Genomic DNA, 12,442 nt, shown 5'->3' with positions numbered 1-12,442 from the left:
ACAAACTACTAACACACCAAATTCAACAATCCATTAAAAGTATCATATACCATGATCAAGTGAGATTTATGCCTGTATGGAAGGATGATTCAAAACACAGGAATCAATAAACATAATATACCTCATTAATATAAATAGGGGTAAAATTCATGTAATCCTCTAAAGTGATGCAGAAAAGACATCTGACAAAATTCGACACACCTTTATGACAAAAGTTCTCAACAGTTTGGGTATAGAACAAACATATCAATATAATAAAAGTTATATATGACAAGTCTGAACTAACAATTTTCAATAGTGAAAAGCTGAAATCTTTACCTGTCAGATCAAAAACAAGACAAAGTTGTCCATTCTTACCACTCGTGTTTAACATAGTACTAGAAGTCCTAGCCAGAGCAATTAGGCAAGAAAAAAGAATTAAAAAGCATCCAAATCAGAAAGGAATAAATAAAACTGTGGGGGAAATGGAAAGATGTTGGTCAAGGATACAAATTTTCAGCCATAAAATGAATCAGTCTGGAGATCTAATTATGGCATAGTGACTAAAGTTAATAATATACTGTACACTTGAAAGTTTCTTACTAAATGTTGAATGTTCTTGCTATGTAATGAGGTGTATGCATTAACCTTCTTGTAATCATTTCACAATATATACTTATATGAAATCATGACATTGTACACCTTGAACTTACACAATGTTATATGTCAATTATATCTCAATAAAGTTTGGGGAAAAAATTTTAAAGATAAAAGCATATTCTTACTCCAATCTTATGGACTTCTGCCATTTACCTTGTTCAGGAGTTTCTTTTTTCTTTAGGATTCCAGTTAATTGTTCTGGGTACAGGGCAATTATTCAGGAATTCTTTAGATACTTTCAATAAAGAGGGATTGGTTGATTGTAACAATAACTGAATCGCAAAGGAACAGCAGACTTTACCAGAAGACAGTGAAGAGAATTTAGTTAACAAAAACAAACAAACAAACAAAAAACTAATCTAACTTCTTGACCCCATGTGATGTATGGTGTTAGAAAATAAGACCTGGGTGTTACATGCAACTGATGAATTACTGAACTCTACATCTGAAACTAATAATATATTACATGTAGACAAATTGAATTTAAATTAAAAAAAAGAAGACCTTAAGAGGGTTGCTTCAGGTGTATGTTGATTGCAGAAATATCTCAATGGATACAAGAAAGATTTGTAATAAGATATAAAGATGGGAATTCAAGTCAGGAGAGAAAATCATCAGGCATTATGTACATGACAGTCCTGGAAATAAGAGATTACTGACTGGACTGAAGTGTAAGAGGGGTCCAATGTGCTTGGATATAATAGAATGCAAAGGGCTGATAGGGTATTGACATGCTTCTCGTCTCTTTGAAACAAGTATTTCAAGAAATTTAATGCTGAGCTACTATAAAATAGATTGCCTCTTACCTTGCAATCTAGTGTGCAGCATTCCCCAGAACCACATTGTTTACCCTTTTTCATTACACATATTCTAGGATCACAGCAGTCTTTATGTGTACAATTCTGTAAACAAATAGACAAATTCAAATGATCTCTTCTCTCACATCAGTTATGATAATGTCTTTTAAGAAACTTGCCAATTTCATCTAAATTGCCAAATTCATTTACATAAAGTAGTTTTTAATATTCCTTATTTTAAAAATATGTAGGATGTGTAGTAAGTAATGGACCCTCCTTCATTCCTGATACTGGGAATTTCTTTTTTCTTTCATTTCTCTACCAGCACAGCAAGAGGTTTATCAAGTATATTGATTATTTTCAAAGCCCTGACTTTCATTTTCATTGATTTTCATTCTCTGATTTCTATCTCATTAATTTCTACTTTTATCTTTATCATTATTTCCTTCTTTTTACTTTAGATAAATTAACTTAGACTAATATTTTAGCTACCTTAAGTAGCATTCTAAATAATTTATTTTAGACCTTTCTTCTTTAATATAAGCATTTAGAGCTAGAGATTTTCCTTGTAACACTGTTTTACCTGAATCCCATTGATTTTGATGTTATGTTTAAATTTGCATACTGTTAAAAATATATCCTAAAATTGCTTTTGTAATTTTTCTTTGAGCTAAGCGTCATTTAGAAGTGGTAGTTTAATTTCCAAATGTTTAGGGGCTTTTCAAGATATTATTCTTGAATTCTAATTTAATTTTCAACACAAAATAAATATATTGAGATTTATTTCATGCCTCAAATATTCTATCCTGATGAATATTCCAAGTTCTATTGAATTATTATATTTAAGCTGTTAAATATAGTGGCCTATAAATATCATCATTATTAAGGTGATAGGTAGTTTTGTTCAGGTCTTCTATATCCTTACTGATTTTTTGTCTAGTTGTTCTATCAGTTACTGAGAGATGTGAAATAAATCTCCAAATATGATAGATTTGTCAGTTTCTCCCTTTAGTTCTGCCAGTGATTGCTTCATAAAATTTGAAGATTTAATGTGTGTGTATATATACATAAATGTTTTTTATAAATGTTTATATATTTATTATTGTTATATCCTCCTTATGTATTTATCCTTTTTTTCATTTTGAAGCATTACTGTATCTTTATTTTATATATTAATATAGTTACTATAATTCCTTGTATTTACTGTTTGCTTGTTCTATCCTTTTCCATTGTATTATTTTCTATGATACAGAGTATTGGGGTTAAAATGAATCCCTTATTGATAGCATGCAATTATTTCTTGATTTTTATCTAGTCTGACAACTTTTGCCTTCTGATAGAGTGTCTGGCCTATTTACATTTAATGTAATTATTAACATGAATGTATTTCAATTTCTAATTTTGCTCTTTGTTTCTATTTATCTCATCTTGTTTTTGTCCCTCAATTCTTCCCTTCTTATTTTGTATTGATGAAATGTGTTTAATATTTACCTAGTAAATCTTCTATTGGCTTTTTTAGCTATATCTCTGAATAATTTTTCAATATTTGCTCTAAGACGTACAGTATTTTTTTCATGGATTTTTTTAATTTTTTTAAAATTTTTTATTGTTATGTTAATCACCATACATTACATCATTAGTTTTTGATGTAGTGTTCCATGATTCATTGTTTCTGTAAAACACCCAGTGCTCCATACAGAATGTGCCCTCTTTAATACCCATCACCAGGCTAACCCATCCCCCCACCTCCCTCCCCTCTAGAACCCTCAGTTTGTTTTTCAGAGTCCATCGTCTCTCATGGTTCATTTCCCCCTCCGATATCCCCCCCTTCACTCTTCCCTTCCTGCTATCTTCTTTTTTTTTTTTACATGTATTGCATTATTTGTTTCAGAGATACAGACCTGTGATTCAACAGTCTTGCACAATTCACAGCGCTCAACATAGCACATACCCTCCCCAATGTCTATCACCCAGCCACCCCATCCCTCCCACCCCCCACCACTCCAACAACCCTCAGTTTGTTTCCTGAGATTAAGAATTCCTCATATCAGTGAGGTCATATGATACACATCTTTCACTGATTGACTTATTTCACTTAGCATAATACCCTCTAGTTCCATTCATGTCATTGCAAATGGCAAGATCTCATTCATTTGAAGGCTGCATAATATTCCATTGTATATATATACCACTTCTTCTTTATCCATTCATCTGTCGATGGACATCTTGGCTCTTTCCACAGTTTGGCTATTGTGGACATTACTGCTATAAACATCAGGGTATACCTATCCCTTCGGATCCCTACATTTGTATCTTTGGGGTAAATACCCAGTAGTGCAAATACTGGGTCGTATGGTAGCTCTATTTTCAACTTTTTGAGGAATCTCCATACTGTTTTCCAGAGTGGTTGCACCAGCTTGCATTCCCACCAAAGGTGTAGGATGGTTCCCCTTTCTCTGCATCCCCGCCAAATTCTGTCATTTCCTGACTTGTATTTTAGCCATTCTGACTGGTATGAGGTGGTATCTCATTGAGGTTTTGATTTGGATTTCCCTGATGCTGAGCGATGCTGAGCACTTTTTCATGTGTCTGTTGGCCATTTGGATGTCTTCTTTGGAAAAATGTCTGTTCATGTCTTCTGCCCATTTCTTGATTGGATCATTTGTTCTTTGGGTGTTGAGTTTCATAAGTTCTTTATAGATTTTGGACACCAGCCCTTTATCTGATATGTCATTTGCAAATATCTTCTCCCATTCTGTCGGTTGTCTTTTCATTTTGTTCACTTTTTCTTTTGTTGTGCAAAGGTTTTTATCTTGATGAAGTCCCAATAGTTCATTTTTGCCCTTGCTTCCCTTGCCTTTGGTGATGTTTCTAGGAAGAAGTTGCTGCGGCTGAGGTCAAAGAGGTTCCTGCCTGTGTTCTCCTTTAGGATGTTGATGGACTCCTGTCTCACATTTAGGTCTTTCAACCATCCATTTTGAGTCTATTTTTGTGTGTGGTGTAAGGAAATGGTCCAGTTTCATTCTTCTGCATGTGGCTGTCCAATTTTCCCAACACCATTTGTTGAAGAGACTGTCTTTTATCCAATGGACATTCCTTCCTGCTTTGTTGAAGATTAGTTGACCATAGAGTTGAGGGTCCATTTCTGGGCTCTCGATTCTGTTCCATTGATCTATGTGTCTGTTTTTGTGCCAGTACCATACTGTCTTGATGATGACAGCTTTGTAATAGAGCTGGAAGTCCAGAATTGTGATGCCGCCAGCTTGGCTTTTCTTTTTCAACATTCCTCTGGCTATTCGGGGTCTTTTCTGGGTCTATACAAATTTTAGGATTATTTTTTCCATTTCTTTAAAAAAGTGGATGGTATTTTGATGCGGATTGCATTGAATGTGTAGATTGCTGTAGGTAGCATTGACAACTTCACAGTATTAGTTCTTCCAATCCATGAGCATGGAACGTTTTTCCATTTCTTTGTGTCTTCCTCAATTTCTTTCATGAGTATTTTATAGTTTTCTGAGCACAGATCCTTTGCCTCTTTGGTTAGGTTTATTCCTAGGTATCATGGTTTTGGGTGCAATTGAAAATGGGATCAACTCCTTAATTTCTCTTTCTTCTGTCTTGTTGTTGGTGTATAGGAATACCACTGATTTCTGTGCATTGATTTTATATCCTGCCACTTTACCGAATTCCTGTATGAGTTCTAGCAGTTTTGGCATGGAGTCGTTTGGGTTTTCCACATAAAGTATAATACCATCTACAAACAGTAAGAGTTTGACTTCTTCTTTGCCAATTTGGATGCCTTTTATTTCTTTTTGTTGTCTGATTGCTGTGGCTAGGATTTCTAATACTCTGTTGAATAGCAGTGGTGATAGTAGACACCCCTGCGCATTCCTGACCTTAGGGGGAAAGCTCTCAGTTTTTCCCCATTGAGAATGATATTTGCTGTGGGTTTTTCATAGATGGCTTTTATGAAATTGAGGTAGGTACCCTCTATCCCTATACTCTGAAGAGTTTTGATCAAGAAAGGATGCTGTAGGGCGCCTGGGTGGCTCAGTTGGTTAAGCAACTGCCTTCGGCTCAGGTCATGATCCTGGAGTCCCAGGGTCGAGTCCCACAACGGGTTCCCTGCTCAGCAGGGAGTCTGCTTCTCCCTCTGACTCTCCCCCCTCTCATGTACTCTCTCTCTCTCTCATTCTTATTCTCTCAAAATAAATAACAAATAAATCTTTAAAAAAAAAAAAGAAAGGATGCTGTACTTTGTCAAATGTTTTTTCTGCATCTATTGAGAGGATCATATAGTTCTTATTCTTTCTTTTATTAATGTAAGGTATCACATTGATTGATTTCCGGATGTTGAACCAACCTTGCAACCCAGGGATAAATCCCACTTGGTCGTGGTGAATAATCCTTTTAATGTACTGTTGGATCCTATTGGCTACTAATTTGGTGAGAATTTTTCCATCCATGTTCATCAAGGATATTGGACCGTAATTCTCCTTTTTGATGGGGTCTTTGGTTATGGGATCAAGGTAATGGTGCCCTCAAAACAAGTTTGGAAGTTTTCCTTCCATTTCTATCTTTTGGAACAGTTTCAGAAGAATAAGTATTCATTCTTCTTAAATGTTTGGTAGAATTCCCCTGGGAAGCCATCTGGCCCTGGGCTTTTGTTTGTTGGAAGATATTTGATTACTGCTTCAATTTCCTTAGTGGTTATAGGTCTGTTCAGGTTTTCTATTTCTTCCTGGTTCAGTTTTGGTAGTTGACATCTCTAGGGAAGCATCCATTTCTTCCAGATTATCTAATTTGCTGGCATATAGTTGCTCATAATATGTTCTTACAATTGTTTGTATTCCTTTGGTGTTGGTTGTGATCTCTCCTCTTTCATTCATGATTTTGTTGATTTGGGTCGTTTCTCTTTTCTGTTTGATAAGTCTGGCCAGGGGTTTATCAATCTTGTTAATTCTTTCAAAGAACCAGCTCCTAGTTTCGTTAATCTGTTCTACTGTTCTTCTGGTTTCTAGTTCATTGATTTCTGCTCTGATCTTTATTATTTCTCTTCTCCTGCTGGGTTTAGGCTCTATTTGCTGTTTTTTCTCTAGCTCCTTTAGGTGTAGGGTTAGGTTATGCATTTGAGACCTTTTCTGTTTCTTGAGAAAGGCTTGTATTGCTATATACTTTCCTCTTTAGGACTGCCTTTGCTGTATCCCAAAGATTTGGAACAGTTGTGTTTTCATTTTCATTGGTTTCCATGAATTTTTTTAATTCTTCTTTAATTTCCTGGTTGACCCATTCATTCTTTAGTAGGATGCTCTTTAGCCTCCATGTATTTGAGTTCTTTCTGACTTTCCTCTTGTGTTTGAGTTCCAGTTTCAAAGCGTTGTGGTCTGAAAATATGCAGGGAATAATCCTAATCTTTTGGTACCGGTTGAGACCTGATGTGACCTAGGATGTGATCTATTCTGGAGAATGTTCCATGGGCCCTCGAGAAGAATGTGTATTCTGTTGCTTTGGGATGGAACGTTCTGAATATGTCTGTGAAGTCCATTTGGTCCAGTGTGTCATTTAAAGTCTTTATTTCCTTGTTGATCTTTTGCTTAGATAATCTGTCCATTTCAGTCAGGGGGGGGGTGTTAAATTTCCCCACTATTATTGTGTTGTTGTCGATGTGTTTCTTTGCTTTTGTTATTAATTGCCTTATATAATTGGCTGCTCCCATGTTAGGGGCATAGATATTTACAATTGTTAGATCTTGTTGGATAAACCCTTTAAGTAGGATATAATGTCCTTCCTCATCTCTTATTACACTCTTTTGTTTACAATTTAATTTGTCTGATATAAGTATTGCCACCCTAGCTTTCTTTTGGTGTCCATTAGCATGGTAAATGGTTTTCCACCCCCTCACTTTCAATCTGCAGTTGGTTTTGTGTCTAAAATGAGGCTCTTGCGGACAGCATATCAAAGGGTCTTGTTTTTTAATCCAATCTGATAGCCTGGTCTTTTGATTGGGGCATTTAGCCCATTTACATTCAGGGTAACCTTTGAAAGATATGAATTTAGTGCCATTGTATTGCCTGTAAGGTGACTGTTACTGTATATTGTCTGTGTTCCTTTCTGGTCTATGCTGCTTTTAGGCTCTCTCTTTGCTTAGAGGACCCCTTTCAATATTTCTTGGAGGGCTGGTTTCGTGTTTGCAAATTCCTTTAGTTTTTGTTTGTCCTGGAAGCTTTTTATCTCTCCTTCTATTTTCAAAGACAGCCTAGCTGGATATAGTATTCTTGGCTGTATATTTTTCTCATTTAGTGCTCTGAAGATATCGTGCCAGTCCTTTCTGGCCTGCCAGGTCTCTGTGGATAGGTCTATTGACAATCTAATGTTTCTACCATTGTCTGTTACAGATCTCTTCTCCTGAGCTCCTTTCAGGATTTTCTCTTTGTCTCTGAGACTCATAAGTTTTACTATGAGATGTCGGGTTGTTGACCTATTTTTATTGATTTTGAGAGGGGTTCTCTGTGTCTCCTGGATCTTGATGCCTGTTTTCTTCCACACATTAGGGAAGTTCTCTGCTATAATTTGCTCCAATATACCTTCTGCCCCTCTCTCTCTTTCTTCTTCTGGGATCCCAATTATTCTAATGTTGTTTCATCTTATAGTATCACTTATCTCTCGAATTCTGCCCTCATGACCCAGTAGTTGTTTATCTCTTTTCTCAGCTTCTTTATTTTCCATCATTTGGTCTTCTATATCACTGATTCTCTCTTCTGCCTCATTTATCCTAGCAGTTAGCCCCATTTTTGATTGCACCTCATTAATAGTCTTTTTCATTTTGACTTGGTTAGATTTTAGTTCTTTTATTTGTCCAGAAAGTGTTTCTCTAATAACTTACATGCTTTTTTCAAGTCCAGCTAGTATCTTTAAAATCATGATTCTGAACTCTAGGTCTGACATTGTACTAATGTCCGTATTGAGTAGGTCCCTGGCAGTCGGTACTACCTCTTGTTCTTTTTGTTGAGTTGATTTTTTCTATCTTGTCATTTTGTCCAGTGAGAATAGATGAATGAGAGAACAAAATGCTAACAGGGTAACAACGTCCCCAGAAAATATAGCCTAAACAAGTCAGAAAAGACCTGAAGCTGGGGGAAAAGGGAAATAAAAAAGAAAAAGTTAAAAACAAACAAAAACAGAACTAAACAAAAAAAACCAGAATATGATCAAATATGATCAGGCTGGTGCATAGATCAGTGCCACACACTAGATTTTGGGTGTACTTTGGTCTGTTAGAAGAAAGCACCTCCCAAAATTTTAAAGAAAGAAAAATTTATATATGTACAAAAATAAGGGTTGATATGATGAAGGGATGGAATATGACTGTAAAGATGAAAATTATAAAAAACTTTATACAAGGAATTGATAAGATGTTGGTTGAAAAAAGAAAGAAGAGGATTTAAAAAAAAAAGAAAAAAAAGGGAGAGAATGTGATCAGGCATGAGACTAGAACAAAGCCATACACTAGAGATTTAGGGTATATTTTGATCGGTTAGAAGAAACTGTATCTCAAAATTTTAAAGAGAGAACAACTTATATACATATGCCAAAAATAAGGGTAACTACTATGAAGGGATAGAATATGACTCTAAAAATGAAAAATAAAAATGTTTTTTTAAAAACGGATTGATAAGACATTGGTTGAAAAAGGGAAAAAGAAAATTTCAAAAAAAAAAAGTTAAAAAAATTAACTTTGAAAGACTAAAGAATCATGGTAAAAAAGCCATGGATTCTATGTGCAGTATTCCCCTAGCACTGGAGTTCTCCCGTTCTCATTGATGGGTAAACTTGGTCTTGGCTGGCTGTTCTTGCAGATCTTTTGGGGGTTGGGTCTGTTGCCGTGGTTCCCAAATGTCTTTGCTGGAGGCAGAATTGCCCTGCTCTTGTCCGTCTGGGCTAAGTAATCTGCTCTGATTTGCTTTCAGGAGCTTTTGTTCCCTGCAAGCTTTTGGTACAGCTTTGGAGGACAAGAGTGAAAATGGTGGCCTCCCAATCTATGCCCTGGAGCAGCCGAGAACTCGGGGCCCCACTCCTCAGTGAGCCCCCAGAGGAAAGCAGTCAGTCACTCCCGTCTCCCCAGTGTCTAGCCGCACTCCATGCTCACCCGGCCTGTGACTGAGCATTCTATCTCTGGCACCCGACCCCGTGTGGAGTCTCCAAACCCGGCAGCTCCCGCGCCACTCCTCCTGGGGGAGAAAGGGGAGTCTCCCCGGCTCTGCCACTTGTTGGGTCCCCGCTGGAAGAGCAGTGGCCCAACTGTGCCGCGGATCACGGTTTATGGCAACCCCGAGCTGAGAGCCCGCGCCTTGGCTCCATCTCCGCAGCCGGCTTCCCTGATCCAATACCTGGGAGCTCTGCTGCACTCAGGCTCCCCCAGTCTTTCTGTGACCCCCAGGGTCCTGAGACCGCACTGTCCCATGAGGGTTCCACCCCCCGCTTAGCCACTGGAGCAACATCCCTCAGCAGAGCCAACTTCTAAAAGTTCCGATTTTGTGCTCCGCGGCTCTATCACTTGCTGGTAACGGCCGACAGAGGCTCCCTCCCCCACCGTTTATCCTCCCGAATATCGCCTCGGATTCACTTCTCTGCACATTCTACCTTCCAGTAAGCGGTCGCTTTTCTGTTCAGAGAGTTGTTGCTATTCTCTTCTTCAATCTCCTGTTGAGTTTGTAGGTGTTCAGAATGGTTTGATCCCTATTCAGCTGAATTCCTGAGACCAGACGAAGTCCAGGTCTCCTACTTCTCCGCCATCTTTTTCCGCCCCCCTACAGTAAATATCTTTAAAATACTATATTCTACTTAAGTTAATACTGATTTTCTTCAGGTAAATTATAGAAGCCTTGCAACAGCTTATTTCATTGTACCCTTCCATATTTAGTGCTGTTATTGTTATTGTATAGATGGAGGTATGTAGATACACACACACAAATATACATATGCATCCGTAAACACAAACATAACTATCCATATGTATATTTGTACATATATATACATGTAAATACATATTTATATGCACATATATGTATTATGCATATATGAATGCATAGTGAATAAGTATATGTATTTACCTATCTGTGCATGTATACAATGTAGTTGGTAAAATTAAGAGCAGAAAAGAAAAAGCATACATATAATTATTTATATTCACCCACATATTTACCAATTCCTGTGTTCATCCTCTTGTCGACCAGACTGATCATCTACTGCATTAGCACTTAAGCCTAAAACATTTTAAATTCTTAGAATTTTCTGTAGTGCAAGCTTACTGTGACATATTGTCTCAGCTTTTGCTTAACTGAGACTTTATTTGCTTCCATATTAAAGAATAATATCTTTGAGTATAGATATCTTGATGCTTGACTTTTTTTCTTTCAGCACTTTTAGTTTGTCATTTCAAAGTCAACTGACCTTCATTATTGGTTATAGGTCAGCTATATTTTGTATCATTGTATCCTGTATTGAATGTGTCTTTTTTTAGGCTCAAATTAAGTTTTCTTTTTATCTTGGGACTTGGGGGGGGTATTGATCTGTGTATAAAAGTGGGTTTTTTTGTGTCTATCTGCTTGTAGTTATAATGCTGAGCATCTTGGACCTGTAAGTAAATGTTTTCCTTCAAATTTGGAAAATAATCAGCATTATTCCTGCAGATATATTTTCTGCCACCTACTTTCTCTTTTATTTATCTTGAAATCCAATTACACCTACATTGGGTATTTAATATCTCCTCTCAGTTGTCTAAGGTTTTGTTATTTTTCTTCAATTCTTTTCCTCTCTGGTCCATAGATTATATGTTCTTATTGTTCTATTGATCAAGTTCATTGGATTATTCTGCTTTTGGTCAAGTTCATTGATTCTTCTGCTTTTGTTTTATTTCATTTGTTGTACTTTTCACTTCAAGACTTTATATTTTTTTATATTTAACATATATCTGTTGGGATTCTCTAGCTGCTCACTCACCAAGATAATTTTTCCTTAAATTATTTCAGCATAATTTCCTTTAATGCTCCTAATATATTCAAAATAACTATTGTGAAGTCTTTATCTGCTAAATATATCTTGGACTTTTCAGAGTCATTTTCCCTTAACTGCATATTTTCTTAAATATAGTTCACATTTTCCTAATTCTCTGAATGTGTAGTCAATTTTTGGCTAATAAGTTAAACATTATAGATACAATGATATAATGCCTGTATTTAGCTGTCCTTCTGGATTTTTTTTTTTTTTTTTTTTTTTTTTTTTTTTTTGTCTAGTAGGGAGTTAAGTACCTGGGCACAAACTGTAAGCTTTATCTCCCCTACAGTGTGCCACAGTTATCTCTGGTCAATTCATATGGCTTCCAACGGCTGAATTTTTAGCCTGATTCCCTGATGTAGTGTGACATTCAGCCAAGGATTAGGTAGAGATAGCACTTAGATTTCAGAGTACAAGCTATCTGTAATTTCCTTGTTTCTTAAGATTCCTCTTTTATTTCCAGTTGCAGTCCCAGTCTCAAACTCACAGGGCTCTCCTGGTTCCCCTGTGTTTTTTAAGGGTCTCACCCTACCTTTTTTGCCCCATGGGGTATTTCTGGGCCATGCATATTTTAACAGTCAGCCAAGTATGTGTAAAATTAATCATCAGATTTTAGGTTTTACCACTTTCACAGTTCTCTCACTTTCAGGGTTTTCCCTTTAAATTTCCAGTGGCTCTCATCTCTGAAATCTGTTCTCTCACACACTGAATCAGTAGAGCTGCAATTTTCCACAGCTATTTAATTCTGCCACAGCTGTGGAAGTAGAGGAGCACTCTTAGGCTAGAAAGACATAAACTCACAATCCTTACTAATTCCAGCTGCAATTTTTCAAGAGTAAACTCTCCTCTGGTTTCTTTCTTCTTTTAAATGTGTTCCAGTGCCATTAAATATATATATATATATTTTTTACATATTTATAATACACATACACATCAATATATAATGTATTATA

The 12,442-nt window shown here is 36.4% G+C and overlaps 1 protein-coding gene across 1 annotated transcript in view; it reads right to left on the bottom strand.

The window, feature by feature from the left end:
* LOC112834434 (disintegrin and metalloproteinase domain-containing protein 5-like) overlaps positions 1 to 12,442 on the bottom strand; it is a 137,061-nt gene that overhangs the window by 58,394 nt on the left and 66,225 nt on the right. The window contains exon 13 of the mRNA XM_073902638.1: positions 1,446 to 1,541. Coding sequence (XP_073758739.1) covers positions 1,446 to 1,541 — 96 coding nt within the window. The remainder of the gene's footprint in view (positions 1 to 1,445; positions 1,542 to 12,442) is intronic.

The sequence above is a fragment of the Callorhinus ursinus genome, unplaced genomic scaffold (assembly GCF_003265705.2).
Source record: "Callorhinus ursinus isolate GAN/ISIS: 27379988/994484 unplaced genomic scaffold, GSC_fseal_2.0 scaffold17, whole genome shotgun sequence".
Classification (NCBI taxonomy): Eukaryota; Metazoa; Chordata; class Mammalia; order Carnivora; family Otariidae; genus Callorhinus; species Callorhinus ursinus.
The sequence above is the reverse complement of the archived record's forward strand: the minus strand, read 5'-3'. Positions and strand labels throughout refer to the sequence as shown.